This window comes from Lampris incognitus, chromosome 10 (assembly GCF_029633865.1).
Source record: "Lampris incognitus isolate fLamInc1 chromosome 10, fLamInc1.hap2, whole genome shotgun sequence".
Taxonomy (NCBI): domain Eukaryota; kingdom Metazoa; phylum Chordata; class Actinopteri; order Lampriformes; family Lampridae; genus Lampris; species Lampris incognitus.
In genome coordinates this window covers 45,358,995-45,375,853 of record NC_079220.1, presented here as the reverse complement: position 1 = coordinate 45,375,853, position 16,859 = coordinate 45,358,995, and the positions used below count along the sequence as shown (strand labels likewise).

Below are 16,859 nucleotides of genomic sequence, written 5' to 3'. Positions count from 1 at the left end.
TGCGTCAAGGATGCGTTGATTAAAAAAAATTGGGAACCTCGGAACTAAACAATCAATTTATAGCGACACAAAAATAATTACGATGAGGTAAATTACATCTGAAGTAAAAAGAGAAATTAAGATTTTTAAAAAAGAAAAGGGTCCAGGGGTTACAAAAGTCAAATTTCTATACAACCCAAACGTTTAAGGCTGCTTTTTCTTTACATTATTTCTAAGGATGTTGTCAGTAATCACATTTCTTTTTTTGAACACAGCGTTGATGTATGATTTTTTTTCCGATGTGAAATATATTTCTCATGAATTCAAACTGTAAGATTATGGAAATGAGGCTCTGTTGCTTTGAGTGGTGGTAAAGGAAATGTGAAGTACTTTGTTCGTTTCTGTTTAGAGACTGAGGCATCAAACACTCATCAAAATATTGTTTTCTTGTTTGCACAAGAATTTGTTAGCACGTTGTCTATATTTAATAAAACCACGACGGGTGGCAAATGACCGCGAATTATCGTACATGTCAAAATACCCTCGATCAAGGATTTTGCAACCGGAGGTATATACTAGCATTGCTGACAATACGACACAATGTTGCCGAATTGCACATGTAATATTGAACATTTTGACGAAATCTTATTTTAACTTAAAAAGTTGTCGTGATCATCAACCAGATCTGAAATAAAAATAAGATTTTATGAAACAATTTCAAAAAATAATGACCAGTAGTGATGGAATATATACCCATTGTTTTATATAAGGGGATGATGTGGTGAAGTTGTGTGTTTTCACAAGTTTCCAATAAGAAGCAACTGTTTTTTCTTTCTGAGACCTTAATGACTAATTTGCCAACATCATAATCCCACTTTGGCAAGAATTCAAATCCATCTATTATTATTTTTTTCAGGACTGGTCAAGTGATGCAAAGCTAGCAACCAATTTGGTAGGTTGTGGTAGATATACCAGTTTGTATATCAAGCAATCAATCAAGTTGCATTTTATATATAGCGCTTTTCTAGCTGCAACAGCCACTCAAAACGCTTTACATTTCTGGCCACATCTGAATTTCAGACGTGTGCACCGGTGAGAGTGTTTCTATTAGGCTGTGTGTGTGTGTGTGTGTGTGTGTGTGTGTGTGTGTGTGTGTGTGTGTGTGTGTGTGTGTGTGTGTGTGTGTGTGTGTGTGTGTGTCAGTGTGCGCGCGAGAGAGAGAGACAGAGCGAGACAGAGAGAGAGACAGAGAGAGAGAGAGAGAGAGAGAGAGAGAGACAGAGAGAGAGAGAGAGAGAGAGAGAGAGAGAGAGAGAGAGAGAGAGAGAGAGAGAGAGAGAGAGAGAGAGAGAGAGAGAGTGTTGCATTTCTGGATTTTAGCTTTTATTTTGACAGTCATGATCAGGAAGTAGCACTTCCCCTCATCTGCTGATCGGTGGATGACTCTAGCGCCACCCGCCTGCACCGTCCAGTCAGTGGGAGAAGTCGGAGACATGTCGAACAACAGTGCAACTAACAGCAGTTTAGCGATCGCCCAGAAAGCAGTGAAACAACTCAGGCTAGAGGCCAGTGTTCATCGGATCAAGGTATGTGGACCAAACGATTCAAGCAGAGATCCGTCAAAGATCTCCAGTGGTTTTAACCGGGGGTTCGAAGTCACGGCGTAGCCTGTAATAACCACGACTAATTCCCATTGTTCTTTCAGTTTGCAAAGTAGGATTTTTACCCTTATCATCGTTCACATTGCGTGCAAGTAACTTTATTTCTACACCGAAGAAGCTCTTGTTAGAATTTAACATGTTAGAAGCACCGTTGTCCCATCCATTTTACCCAGACCGTCATAGAGACTAAACTTCTTGCAGCATTTTTTCCCTGACACACATGACACATAATCCTGCATATATGTGTTCCTCAAGAATAGTTTATGCGTACAATCTGCAAATGCACAATCAGAAGAACTTTGCAATAGTGGGAAAGTAGGCCGGCACTGAACAGTGTGCTGTGTGTGTACGTATAGAGGCGAGGCTTATCAAACGGATGTTTTCTTGCGGGCACATCACAGTGGTAGCCTTTGTTGATTGTATTGATGTTTGACTGCTGCAATTGTGCAGCTACTTATTTTGGAGCTGAAATCAAATTAGCCCGAAGTACTCTTGTTAACCAGCCGGGCATGCTGTCAGGCACAAGTTTTGTTTTAAAATAGAATGAAACCCATCAGACATTTTGTGACAAACCAACAGGTCATCTAGTAAGAGCACACCTCTCGTTGGTGAGAGGGTCCAAAACAGTTGGGGTTAATAACATATGACCACCCAGTTAGGGTTGCCAACTTCTTGAAATGAAAATAAGGAACAGGGGACAGGGACGGGGTTGGATGGACAGGGCAGCGCGGGCATAACAAATATAATGTGCCTTACACTATACACACACACACACACACACACACACACACACACACACACACACACACACACATAATATATATATTATATATAATAAGGAACTATTCCTTATTTTAAGGAACAGTTGGCAACCCAACCCTACACCCAGTGTATACCCCTCCAGCCATGAATGGATGAAGGCTTATAGCAGAGGCTAAAGTACCATTCAGAGTTGACCTAGTTAAAAAATATTGAGAATTGACCTTGGATTCGTGTGGTGGCTTTTCTTAACACTTATTAGCAATTTTGATATGTGTAAATCACTTGAATGTCAGAAATATATCCTTATTTATGGTGACTCTCCCATTTCTACATCCAGGTTTCTCAGGCTGCTGCAGACCTGAAGACTTTCTGTCTGCAGAATGCCCAGAAAGACCCACTCCTTATGGGAGTCCCCTCCAGCGACAACCCCTTTAGACCTCCCAAGTCCTGCTCCCTTTTCTGAAGTACGCTTCACAAGTACCTCTCTTTCATTGTTGGTTGCATTTTTTCACTTGATTATTATTATTTTTGCTATTTTCTTCTGTAGACCTTACAGTCAGTCCCTTGCAATCTCTCCCTCCTTGTTTGCTTCATTGACTTCTAAAAATTGATGTCACTGATACAATGAACTTACTGTCTGTGAGAGCACAAGACATATCTCTAAGCCAAAGTTTTTTTTTCTTGTCTTTTATAGGATGATCCCACAATCTTTGAAACACAAACCAGTTCTGGTCGTCCTGATGAGGATAGAGTCTCCAGTGTCCCCCCTGCGCACAGACTCTGAAATCCAAACCTGGACCACGCACGCACGCACGCACGCACACATACACACACACAAACGTCTGCGACTTAGCTGTGATGTCGCCAAATAGCCAAATGTTTTTATAGGACACATTTGTAGGTCTAATTGTCAGTCTGCATCACAACTAAGGCTTTAGGGTTTTCTACACCGGGCTGATGATGATCAAAAATATTAACATATCTAATATCTACTGTCGACTGGTCTCTATGAAGTCATCATCGTGCATTGTTGTTTTTTCTTTCACTGAAGGCTGTCACACAATTACTGTAACCTGCATCAACTTTGTGCCTTATTTATTGTTAAAAAAAGTATGCCACACTAAGGCGCCTCGATAACTCGATATAAAACAATGTCACTGTGTAACAATGACAGCATACAGAATGCACAAGTGTGTTGTTTTCTCTTAAAGAGAAACAGAAAAAGTTGTAATGAAAAATGTCCCCATGTGCCATGCTTATCCTCTATTGTTGACAGGCTTGGCTGAAGGGTTTAAGTTGAAATAATGTTGTGAGCCAAGACTGTAAGGCAATTTTACTGACATACTACAGCATTAAGAATACAACATATGTGTCCTTTCACAATGTGTCCTTTCACAATTTACAACGTCATATTCTGTCATCCCCACTAACTGGTTACTACCTCTTTAACCACCATCCCAAGAGTGTTAACGTCAGATCCTGTGTATTACTGAGTGTGTTTGCAAAGATTGTGTAAAGCTTTACTCAAAACTACTATAGTTCTATAAGGGTAATGAAACACCTAGGTTTTAGCCTGACTCAAAATGCGAATAAGTGGGGTAGTAGAATATGCAACGTTATATTGAAGGCTGCTGTAAAAGAGTAAATGGCCCACTAGTTTTTTTTTTAATCAGTGATACTGTGCCACAGAAGGGTCAAGAGGTCTTCTCGTATCCACCATCTGAAAACTAACACCAGTCTTTCAGAAAAACAAGATAGATACATAGCGATATTATGTAAGTCTTGGGCTATATCTTTCATATGCCTTACCCTAGCGATTTCAAAGGGAATACTTAGGGTGCATGTACACCCTTTCACAAGAGGGATTTAAATAATTTACTATTTCATTTAGCAGACGCTTTTATCCAAAGCAACATACATATGGGAGTTGATACAACACAAGCAAGGATCTAGGCAGGAGAGAACAACACGAGTAAGTGCCATAAAGCTAAGGTCGAGTCGATAGGACATATAGGTGCCAGCAGGCAGTGCACAGACAGAGGCAATGCATAGAGTGGATATAAGCAGCCCCCCCAGTCAATCAAGCGCAGAGGTGTGCGCGTAAGAGCTGAGTCTTTAGTCTTTTCTTAAAGATTGGGAGTTTGGTAACTCGTTTCACCACCGCGAAACTACAGAAGAGAATAGTCTAGCTAGTGACTTATGGATCTACTGTGGTGGTAGTAAATCATGATATAGTTGTGTGTAGTGATCAATAATGATTAATAACCGTGCAACTATTTGTTCTGGGCATCAAACTGTTTGCATCGTGTACATCTTTATTTTGCGAAATGCAATCCAAGCGTCTCATCATTAGAATTAGCAGGCTGACATTCAGCTCTCTTATCAGTTTTATTGAACTCATGCCGTCGGCAGGCTAAACATGTGGAAGCGGACGTTTCATGGCAAAACTGATTCATGCCGCAGGGCGGCGGTATGATAGCGCCCCCCCCCTCCCCATCGGAGAACAAAACGATTCGTCGGTCAGGATTGGATGCGATCCATCTCTGCATCCAGATTGAAGATGGCGGTGTCGGTGTTCCCCGGCGTGCGGCTCCTCTCCATCGGAGACGCGAATGGAGACATACAGCGCCATTCCGAGCAACAGCCGCTGAGATTGGAGGTGAAAACCACACAAGACGCCGCCCTGCTCAATCTCTCAAATGGTGAGTTTATCTCTTGTTGCTGCCCATACCCAGATGTTCGGCCCTTCTCAACTGGGAATGCTAACCAGCTAATGCTAACATCCATGGCTATTATAGCCGTATGCACCCATTAGCTAACGGGAGAACCACGTCGCCTCCCCCTGTCCGTCACGAGGAAGCTGCTCGACAGTCCAGTGTTTTTGTCGAGCAGTAGGATTATAAAGCTCGAAAGCGTCTGCACATCGTTTCACAGCGGTTAATCACCATGAACCGCTTTAACATAGCACATTTGTATGAAAGGTACGAGTCCTTAATGTATTAAGTGGTATAGATTGTCCTCCAGCTGAGGAGCTAGCTGGCTAACGCTAACTAATGCAAATTAAAGCTAATGCACTCTGCCTGTCTTTACAATGCCGCTAGCCTGGACTCGGTCACTGATGCGCTTCAGCAAATCGGTGCCACGCTTGTGTTGGTCACTCGTACAAAGTAATTTTTTTGTTTTGTTTTGTTTGGGGTTTTTTTGCGACAGGTAGTCTTGCCCGTGTGTTGTGGCTTTTCGTGTTAACACGGTCTGTGAAACGTCCCAGCATGGTTAACTGGTTACATGGTTAGCCGCTTAGCTCGCGGGCTAGCGCTCATTTGTTTTGGAGCAAAAGGAACCAAACATGACCCGCTAGTGTACCGCAGATGTCTGGCGCCTGCTTCGTACGGTTGACAGAATAGTTTTAATGAAGTCCTGTGAAGATTCAGATTTGCTGGCTTTACTCTCGACGACCACTCGCTTGTTAATCATGTTGCGCGGACGGGCCACATTATACATCTTTGTTCTCATCGGAACAATAGCCGGGTTCCCCTCACCTCCTTCCCTCTTATTATGTGGAGTCGGTACCACGGAGCGTCCGCGACACAGATTTTGTCGCATGTCCCATTGAATATAAGAAGCTTCACTTCAATTTGTTCCACTAAAATATACAAGTGTAAGTAACGTTTTAAGAAACTCACATGTAACACAAACATCCAATTCCTGAATATGTATATCGTATTCTTTAATGGGCAGCAGCATATGAAGTAGCTAAACTGTACAGTCAGGCACTATTTGCTTTCTCTCTCATAAGGCCTGTGTTTGACACTTACTTGCTAGGTTTATTGTGCTCCATGAACATGCTGCAGGATGAATCTGAAGCGATACTTTAAATCACTTAACAGCTGCTGGATTAGTTCAGATTTATTTGAGCGGCCTGCACAGTTAAGAATCCTTTCTATTGAAGACTGAGGTAGTTTTCAGGAATGTAATTCTCATACTCCTTCAGGTTTTACAACCATGCAATCACAACGATATTTTCTTTTTTTCCTGAATTTGAAGCCATAGTTTGTGTTAAACTTACTTGACTTTGTTACGTTAAAGTCACAATTTTAACTGATGATGCTCTGTAAAGCTATAGATCAGCTAGGAGAAACGTTCATTACATGTCTGTGAATGTTCTCATTCATCCAGGTCATGGTTATCCAAAGGGATTGAATCAAGTGCAACTGGACTTGGTTATATATCCGTGAAGACGTTTCGCCTCTCATCCAAGAGGCTTCATCAGTTCGTGCCTTTCTGACTCTTGGATGAGAGGCGAAACGTCTTCATGGATATATGACCAAGTCCAGTTGCACTTGATTCAATTCCTTTGGATAACGTTCATTACAGTTTCCTGTAGGCCTACATCGACATATGTCAACTGGTTCACACAGCTTTACAATATAAATTAAATCTGTTAATCGCAAGGCAAAAAAAATGTAGAGTTATTGCTTGTCACTGCAAGCATGAAAACACTGACTTGAGATTTCTGGAGTGTGATATTGACCTTTAATCTGAAATCAGAGCTAGTCAAACGGATTAAGTTAAAAGAAGATTCATTCATAAACAGGATTTAGCCAGTACTAATATAGCAATAGTTTCGAGTTCAAGTTTAAAATTGGCCAAGTTAGTTAATACACAGTTCAAAAAAAGTTTTAACTCTCACAAATAGGTAGTGTATTGCCTATACATCCTTGTATTACCACCAGAGACCCCACAATGTGATCCATTAGGATATAACAGGATAGATAAAGGATAGTTGGGTCACAATGGTGTTACTATCATCTCACCGCGGGTAGTACTTTAAGTATTTCTCTTCCGTACATTTTTAATATACCATGCTAATCTTTAAAGATTTGTAAGTCAGAAGGAAAACCTCCCCTGTAACACCAAAAGGCTTCATAATTGAGAAGTTTTATGAGTATTGCAATATGCCATTTTTCTTCTGTTACCAATACATTTTGAAATGTTAGGTGTGGGGAAGAGTGGCTTACATTTATGTACAAGATTGGAGAGTTTTGTTGCTCATTAGACTGCTATAAGTAAGAGTCTGGTTGAACATATACCTTACAATGCAGGGGAGCTGTAAGCAGCCAGAAATAAAGCCGCCTTCCCAGTGGTGAAGTATTTTTATTTGGCGTTAATGTAGTCCCGTGAGAAGCAGCAAGTCGGGTTTTGTTCCAGTTCCAGTCCCAACAGTTTCATCGTCCACCCATAGTTGAAACGGTGAAGAATCAGTGGCAGCGAGCATATCAAGAAAACGTTCACACTCTCAAAAGCATTCCGACATATGGGAGACCAATTGGCCTTGGACTTGAACTGCCTTCATTTGTCACTGCCTTTTAAGCATGTCTCATACATACAAGGGAATGAAATTATGTTTTACAAGGACGTCAGTGCAACATAAAAACAAATAAAACACAATAAATATTAAAAACAAAAAGTGCATTAAAAACAAAAATTACTTCACAGACCTAAACATCACAAGCACACCTGACACGGACAGTGAGTAAGATGGTCAAAAAGTCATTTTGTGGAAGGTCCAAGTGTTTAGGCTGTTGAGGAACCTCATAGCCTGAGGAATGAAACTTGCATAGTCTGGTGGAGGCAGCATGGATGCTCCGGTACCTCCTGCCACAGGGTAGGAGGGTGAAGTGGATGTGGGAAGGGTGGGTGGGGTCCTTCACGATGCTAAGAGCCATCTGGGTGCACCGTGCGTCAAAGATGGCCTGGGTGGATGGGAGAGCAGTTCCTATGATCTTTCCAGCTGTCTTCACTATCCGCTGTATGGATTTGCAGTCGGAGGCCTTGCAGTTACTTCCCATGCCAGACAGAGATACAGCTGGTCAGAATGCTCTCTATAGTGCCTCTGTAGAATGTAATGAGGATGGATGGGGGATGACTCGCCATCTTCAGACGCCGCAGGAAGCGAAGACGCTGCTGGGCCTTCTTGGAGAGTGCAGTGACATGTGAGGACCAGGAGAGGTCCTCTGTGATGTGAACTCCCAGGAACTTAACACTGCTGACTCTCCCCACGTCTATACCATTGATGGTCAGAGGGGTATGGTGGGCGCTGGTCTTTCTAAAGTCAATAATGACGTCCTTAGTTTTCCCTATATTTAGGGAGAGGTTGTTGCTTTTGCACCTCACTGCCAGTTGATCCATCTCCGCTCTGTATGATGATTCATCGTTGTTGCTGATGAGACCTTGCCATCATCAGCAAACTTTATAATGAGGTTGGAGGTGGATGATGCTGTGCAGTCGTGAGTCAGTAGGGTGAACAAGAGCGGACTGAGCACACAGCCCTGTGGAGCGCCGGTGCTCAGTGTGGTGGTCCTGGAGGTGATCTTGCCAGTTTGCGCTGACTGTGGCCTCCCTGTGGGGAAGTCCAGCACCCAGTTGCAGAGGGAGGTGTTAAGGCCCACCTCGCTCAGCTTTTCGATCAAGTGTTCTGCTATGATTGTGTTAAAAGCTGAGCTGAAGTCAATGAACAACATCCTCACATAGCTGTTCTTTATCTCAAGGTGGGACAGGGCTGGATGAAGAGCAGAGGTTATGGCATGTTCTGTGGAGCAGTTAGCGCGGGATGCAAACTGGAGAGGGTCCAGAGTGGAGGCGAGGCTGGACTTGACGTGCTTCGTGACCAGACTCTCAATGCACTTCATGATGATGGGAGTCAGTGCAATGGGGCAGTAGTCACTGTGGCAGGACACAGGGGACTTCTTTGGCACTGGTAGTATGGTGGTGGTAGACTTGAAACACGTGGGGATGAGTGCCTGGGACAGGGAGATGTTGAAGGTGTCAGCAAGGACATCTGCCAGCTGCTCAGCACAGTCTCTGATGGCTCGGCCTGGAATTCTGTCTGGACCCGCAGCTTTGTGTGGGTGGACTCTGCAGAGGGTCTTTCTCACGTCATCTGCGGTCACCTGCAAAGCAGGGTTTCCGCTAGGATTTTTCCTAGTCGGTCCAATGTCCGGAAAGAATTTATTTTACCGGACAAACGTGAAACTTACGGGACACGTTCAAAAAGAGTTTTGTTACAAATGTAAATATAAAAGCCTACACTTAGGTTGAAGAAGTAATGACAAAAACCTCAGATCAGTTTATCTTTTTAATGAACAATACATATTAAACAAAACGAACTAAAATGATTGTGCAAAACAAACAATAGCAAAACACTCATAACCAACAGAATACTCGTAAAATTTAGCCCAGAACTCGTAACATTTAGCCTAGACTATAATAGCAAAACACTCATAACCAACAGAACACTCGTAACATTTAACCCAGGCTATATATGATACGGCTAGCAGACATTTTTATTTTCTTCGTTTTTTTAATTGCGACAAACTCCTCTGCTGCCAACTTAAAATCAAAGGTGTCTAGAGTGTCTTTGCAGCTTGCAATGTGCATAAGCCGTGTCACTCTCTTCTGGTCCAGCCGATTTCGTTGCGTGTCTTAATTCTGTTCTGCAGAGTCTCTGCTGGCACGCTCGACACGGGCAAGACACAGGCAATTTTAGCCCGTGTAGCCAAGTCAGGGTATAGCTCGCTGAACTCACATGTTAGCACTTGCACTGGACAGCGGTGTCATGGCGATGCCCATTGTTTGGCCAGGAATAAGGTGGTAGTATCGCGCAATTAAAGAGCGGACCCCTATGGCGGAAAAGAGCACTGCAGGCTGTTTATGGGCTGTTTCGCTGTCAAAACCGAAATGTCAAGGTGAGGGATAGCAAACGTTATTTCTAGGCTATGTTTTTTATGTGCATGCCTACTGGTCATTTTGACTGGCAAGTTTTTATTTTTCCGGTTTTTCATAAATTTCACCGGTCAAAAACCGGTATTTACCGGCTAACGGAAACCGTGCTACAAAGTAAAGCTCCCAAGTGTAAAAAAAGCTAAATCTTATGTTTTAACCATCCATCTTTGGAGTTCATTTCTAGAGAAGTTGGCAGAAAAGGTAGTGATACCTTAACTTCAGTTTCCACAGGACTTGCTTCTGCCTAAGAAGATAGGTGACAGTAGCCTTTCCAGCTGTGCACTTGGCAAAGTTAAGGGCCAGGAGGCTTTTTTTTCTTTCTTCTATGCAACTAAACACAGTTCTTGGGGTCTGCATATCCTGAATATTTACATTAATATGCTATCAAAATAATTCGGGTTAAACATTGAAGAAAGAGGAATACCTACTAGAATGGCACTTACAAATCACTTTAAAGTGGCTGGTGTGGTACACATTATAAAGGTCATTACAGTATTGTGTAAAAAGTTATTTGAAGTCACAAATACTGAGAAGTGCAAATGCTGCTGAGGAGTATGTAGTGTCAGTAGAACATTGCAGCCTGTCCGGCTTCACTAAAGTCACTGGGACTAGATTGGTATTTTAGTCTCCATCGTTGGCTGTAGATAAGAAAAAGGAACATTGGGCAAACTGACCTGGGCTTACAGATAGGCTATGCTCCAGTAAATAAAGCTGGGTTTTGCTTATTCTGTAAAAGAGATATTGATCTTTTTCCATTATCATTGTCTTCATGTGATTCATTCAAATCAAGTTAAGTGTGTTGTTTTGTATGGGGAGCTTTACTAGCATTTATGTTTTACTGCAAATATTATAGTTAATACTAATTACAATACTGTGTAAACAATCTAACTAGTACTCACGGAAACTTCTTGTGTAACAGCTTCTTATTCCCTACATCCTTCACATCAGTATGAGATAGCACTTCCTTCCTGCAGTGTCCCCCCAGTATCTGATATTTTCTAACATCACAGATTACTTTAATCGTCATGCATTTTGTATTGTCTTTCTACTGAAAATATTATAAAAGGCTGAATTCTTTTTTTGTTTTCCTCTTTTTTTTTCTTTAGAGAGCTCCCCTTAGTTTATCTTCTCTCAAATGATCTTTATTCTGATACTCGTGATGTCATCAGACACTTTTTTACTTACAGCCTATTAGATCAAATCATCAAAATATGGAACGCTGCCCGCCCTTATCGCCAACCCTTAATTACTACTTCTGAATTCCTGCTTTTTAGTCTGAATCTCATGGATATTATTGGGGATTGGACCGTCCATCCATCCAATATCCAAGCCACTTATCCTACTCAGGGTCGCAGGGATGCTGGAGCCTATCCCAGCGGTCATTGGGTGGCAGGCAGGGAGACACCCTGGAAAGGCCGCCAGGCCATCATAGGGCCCACACACACAAACACATTCACACCTAGGGACAATTTATATGGTCGAGTTACCTGACCTACATTTATAACCTTTATAATTGATAACTGATTGGACCACTCCCACACATTTCTTGAGATGGTCGAGAACAGTCATGGATAAAGGTATAAAAACCACAATATTCGTTATTTACAAATACAAAAAAATGTTGGTGAATGTTTTATTATCCTGTATTCTAGGTTTTTAGACATGAAAAGTTAAATCTGATTTCAGTCAGATGCAGTGAGCTGACCTAACAACCTCATCCAGTCTGTGACCAGGTATGGGTAATGACAGGCTCTGAAGAGTAGGACCATGGTAGACATAGAGGACTTAAAAAGGGGTGGGGTGGGGGGGTCCATTTTTTTTGTGTTGTTGAAGTTTTCATATCTGTGGCTTCCCAGTATTGTTTCCTATGTATTCAAATCTGAAAATTCGAATTTTGGGTGAAGTGCGTATGTTTTAGCATCAAAATACTGTTTACCAAATTCGAAGACGCATCCTAGGATGCACTGGGACACATCATCAGTGATGTGTCCCAAGCCTTTCTAAAAACTTTTTCCATGTGACCTGAGGTAGGTTTCTGTGACCTGAGGTAGGTTTCTGCACTTTGTTCTTACACTTTCATCACTCCATACTTACACTGTCAGCGAACAGCGTGTGTGTGTGTGTGTGTGTGTGGGGGGGGGGGTGTATGGGGTGGGCATCAGCGCTAACCCGCTTCACTGCTTTTTGCTAACGGCTGATTGGGTGTTTCCATTTGAGCAACCTGGAAAAGAACGCAGATGGCATCGCTCTTTAAAGCCAGGCACATCCTAGCACAGGAGCAGATCTTCTAGGCATTTGACACGCATGCAGTGTGTCGCACAAACAGGACGTGCAGCAAATGTATAAAGCACTGTGCAAAATGCGGCCAACGCCTTTTTTTCCTCGAGAACATAGGAGTCTGCAGGAGAGTCGGTGTTGTTGGGTTGAACAGTGTTCTCGGCAGTTGCGACTTTTTAACCTGAGGGCAGCATCCATGTAGGTCAAAGTTAAAACATGAGACACCTAGTTAAAGAGAGAAAAACTTTTATAATTATAGTTAAAGCTCTGGGTTGTGTTAAGAGCTGGGAAATAATATAAAACAAACAGAGAAAATGACCTGACGGGGTTGCTTGACGATGGTCACTGCCACAATAGGGTAGTATCAAAAGAAGTATGAGTAATTGTCAAAAATTAAATTATTTCAAACCACCTAAACACTTTTCATCAAAATATTGGCATTTGCTAATTTCGCTCTGTAATGGGGGTATTGATTTTAATGTAAATGTGCTCATCAAATGCAAGAAAAGTTTTGCGTCACCCCATGTGTTAACATTTGGCAGTGGTTGCGTGTGGTAACTGTATATATATATGTAAGTATCTTTTCCTCCTCTCTCCCCACTTTCTTCTTTAGGAGATGAGACGTGTGTGTTCAAGTGCTCGGTGTCTCGGGAGACAGAGTGCAGCCGTGTTGGGAAGCAGTCCTTTATCATTACACTGGGCTGCAATAGCGTCTTGCTGCAATTTTCCTCACCTGCAGGTACATGTTGGCCCCATCCCATCCTAACTAGGGCTGGGCAATGATCCAATATAATTTTTTTTGTTGTCTTTCAATGGTATTGTATTGTGATGAAATTCGGCCATTGTCGTGTTATGATGCATGGTCTTTTCATCTAAATAAATTATAACAAGAATCAGTTGCTTAAGACTTCTCACAAAATGGAGTCCGAAATATTTGAGGGAGTGTTATTTGAAATCTACTAATACTTAACATTACTGAACAGTTCAGTGATTGGTAATAGCCCAGCCTCAGTTGGATTCTTAAACAAGGAATTTTTGCATATGCAAGCAGATGTCGTGACCTATATCAATATTGTGTGAAATTGCTTATGATTATTGTGATAATATTTTACATATCACCCTGCACTAATCCCAACGCATAACTACCCCAAGTGTTTAACTGCTTCTGATGAGCTCTCATTCTCCCACATCGTTCCTCCAGATGAGGAACTTATACTTCCTTGACGTTGCAGAATCCTATTATTGGAATGAAAAGCATTAGCCCAATATATACTATACACAATGTATACTTGTGTCGATCGTCTATACTTTTATTCAACATTTGACAAAATTTGGGTCATTACACAAAATATATTCCATTATATTCCATGTGATGTATGTTACCTATTTTCAGTGTATCCAGTGTTTTCAGTGTTTACTTTTAGTAAAAGACTTGACTGATGGGCTGAATTCATCACTAGTTTGATGTCTTTTGGCAATTTTTAGTATGTCTTAGTATTCTTATGACAGCCATATTTTAGCTGCGTTTCACTTGACACATTTAGTAAACTCTAGCTAAGACCCTACTGCAATCTGAAAACTATTTAATCCTTCCAGTTATTGCCAGTGCTCTAGTGCAAATATGATAAAGATAATTATAATTAAAATTGGTTACCTCCCTAAATGTGCTTTAGGATATTTCAAACCTTATCTTGTTATTGTTCTCACCTTCTGTCACTGCCAAAGTGCAGAATCGTATGATCACTGTCATTAACTGACACACTTCCAGTGCTTGACAACATCAAATCATTTTTTCAAAAATACATTGTCGGGTTTCAAGTGGCCACTTAGTATGCATACAAACAGCACCCAAAATTAAGATAAAGCAAAGTAATATTGGAAGTGGGAGTGGGTGGGCGTGGGCTAAATCATCTAACTTGATCTAGTTATATGGGAAAATCTGAAGGTGGTATAAAATCTGTGTGATTGAGGATACTGCACAATTCATGTTGCTCTGGTAGAGAGACCTGCTGGCCATCCTAACTCCCCAAGTTTAGGCCAAGACCAAACAAGATGTCATCTGTCTTTGTCATCTTTATTGTTAGGCTTTACCAAGCATCTTAAAGTGTCATAGTCTCTGTAATTTGCTTATATAACCTTATACATTTCTTGCAAACAATTACTTATTTTGTCCCCGATTTTGTGTATTCATATTTTATATTCATATTTGACATTTTCAGTGTTTCTTTTTCACTTTTGTTCTCAGTGTAAAGTACATTGTAATTGAAATGTGCTACATTAGGGTAGGCTTTATCCTTCTCAGCAACATTCACATTTAATCCGAAGTCTTAGCCCCTTGATCCCTTATGTGAAAAATCAAATCTGAATCTTCATCAGTTTATTGCACATATTCTATACAAACTGACTACAGTTTCTGAATTAACAGGCTTTGAATTAATGTCTGAGCAAGTAATGGAAATGGCGTCCATATCGTGGATGAGTGATGAGATCCAGGTACTCTTCAGTGTTTGGTTGAGGGGGAGCTCAACTCAGCAGTTTGCAGTGAGAAGGTGTATAAAACGCCTTGGGATCCCTCCGCTCCTCCTGGGGGATCCCAAGGCATTCCCAATCTGGCCTGGGACCACCTTGGGATCCCCCAGGAGGAGCTGGAGGGCGTTGCTGGGGAGGGGGACATCTGGAGTGCCCTATTTAGCTTGCTGCCACCGTGACCCGACCCCGGAAAAGCGGCTGAAGATGAGTTGAGATGAGGTGTATAAAAGTTGCTCAGTGTTTGGAGGAAACGGTGTTGCCATAAGCTAAAATGAAGCAGGAATACCAGAAGATGAAAGACCACAACACTCTCAGTGGCGCTAACAGAAAAACAAACAGGAGGTACAACGCAGCATGCAGCTCTTGGCTACTAGCCAAAAAGCTGCTGCCAAGCCAGCAGTCTTTTATTCAGCTATGACATTGTAGGCGGGCTAGGGTGGAGAATGACAAAAATACACCTCCTTCCCCAATAGGTAAATGGATAAATTAGTATGAGTTCATGTTAATAAGTGTCGTGTTTCGAAAACCGGTTGCGTTTGCATAGCTAGGGAAATACATTAAGCATTCAGAAAAGTCCAATAAAGTTTTAGCCAACTGCCAGGACCTGCTGCCAAAACAGTTTCATCACTGGTTGTTGTACCCACAACAGTTGTCACACTGTCACTTTCTTGCACAGTACAAACCCTGCAAATGCAATAACTCTTGTGAATCCTCTTTTGGTTTCAAAATTTGTTAATTTCAAGAAAACATCCAACATTTATATAATGGCGTGAGTGATGGTGAGCTCATATCGTTTCTAGGCGTTCCAAGTGTTCTCGCACACCCTCACAACCTCTTGTCTATTCCCATTCAACTCAAACACACAATATAAGCAAAGTACAATAAGTAAGTGGGGCTCATTTGCCTAGAGGCCAATGCCTGACACCTCGACAGAGTCTGCCTTCAAAAGAGAATTATGTTTTTCTACATTTACACCTGGATGAAAGGTTTTTCTGTAATTGTTTTGTGTGTTTTCTGCTCTAGACTTCTCGTCATTTTATAACGTCCTGAAGAACTGCCGTGGCCACAGCTCTGAATGCTCTGTCTTCAGTGAGAGGACTGAGGAGTCCTCGGCCGTACAGTACTTTCAAGTGAGTGGGACTTGCACGCTTACTCACCCACGAAAGGAATGACTCCATGTTTATTTTTATCTATGCTCATGCAATGTTGACTTTATATAATAAAATCCTCATGTAATTCCTTCCTTCACCTGCTCCTTTCCCACCTTTCCCGAGTCCAGTTCTATGGCTACCTCTCACAGCAGCAGAACATGATGCAGGACTATGTTCGGACCGGGACCTACCAACGGGCTATCCTTCAAAACCACAGTGACTTCAAGGATAAGGTAGGCCTAATCATAGTGTGCTCCTGTTACCATGCTGTCTGAAAACTATAGTTGTCAGTTAATTTACATTTAAAATTGACATTATGAGGGCGTCCGGGTGGCCTGGCAGTCTATTCCGTTGCCTACCAACGTGGGGATCGCTGGTTTGAACCCCTGTGTTACCTCCGGCTTGGTCGGGTATCCCTACAGAAAACAATTGGCTGTCTGTGGGTGGGAAGCCGGATGTGGGTATGTGTTCTATTTGCTGCACTAGCGTCTCCTCTGGTCAGTTGGGGTGCCTGTTTGGGGGGGGGGGGGACCGTGAGGAATAACGTGATCTTCCCATGTGCTACGTCCCCCTGGTGAAACACCTCAATGTCAGGTGAAAAGAAGTGGCTGGCGACTCCACATGTATCGGAGGAGGCATTTGGTGGTCTGCAACTCTCTCCAGATTGGCAAACAGGGTGGAGCAGCGACCATGACGGCTCGGAAGAGTGGGGTAATTG

The 16,859-nt window shown here is 42.1% G+C and overlaps 2 protein-coding genes across 3 annotated transcripts in view; both read left to right on the top strand.

Moving 5' to 3' along the window:
- The first annotated feature begins 1,451 nt into the window (after nucleotides 1-1,451).
- On the top strand, nucleotides 1,452-4,036 carry si:dkey-204f11.64 (uncharacterized protein LOC100537752 homolog). Its single transcript, XM_056287866.1, has 3 exons — nucleotides 1,452-1,565; nucleotides 2,740-2,866; nucleotides 3,097-4,036. The coding sequence occupies exons 1-2, from the start codon at nucleotides 1,473-1,475 to the stop codon at nucleotides 2,863-2,865; spliced, it is 219 nt and encodes a 72-aa protein (XP_056143841.1). The 5' UTR covers nucleotides 1,452-1,472; the 3' UTR covers nucleotide 2,866; nucleotides 3,097-4,036.
- A 921-nt stretch (nucleotides 4,037-4,957) lies between these two features.
- Nucleotides 4,958-16,859, top strand: part of carm1 (coactivator-associated arginine methyltransferase 1) — a 42,824-nt gene continuing 30,922 nt past the window's right edge. Inside the window, exons 1-4 of one of the 2 annotated variants that reach the window (XM_056287667.1) lie at nucleotides 4,958-5,104; nucleotides 13,078-13,200; nucleotides 16,014-16,120; nucleotides 16,270-16,374. In XM_056287667.1, coding sequence (XP_056143642.1) covers nucleotides 4,963-5,104; nucleotides 13,078-13,200; nucleotides 16,014-16,120; nucleotides 16,270-16,374 — 477 coding nt within the window. In that variant the 5' untranslated portion in view covers nucleotides 4,958-4,962. Of the gene's footprint in view, nucleotides 5,105-13,074; nucleotides 13,201-16,013; nucleotides 16,121-16,269; nucleotides 16,375-16,859 lie in introns of both variants that reach the window. The other variant, XM_056287666.1, reaches the window with a different exon arrangement.

Bases quoted from the DNA above. Each gene is read 5' to 3' on its own strand.
- si:dkey-204f11.64 (XM_056287866.1), top strand. From the start codon at position 1,473: ATGTCGAACAACAGTGCAACTAACAGCAGTTTAGCGATCGCCCAGAAA. The intron at 1,566-2,739 runs GTATGTGGACCA...TTCTACATCCAG, and splicing joins CCAGTGTTCATCGGATCAAG to GTTTCTCAGGCTGCTGCAGA.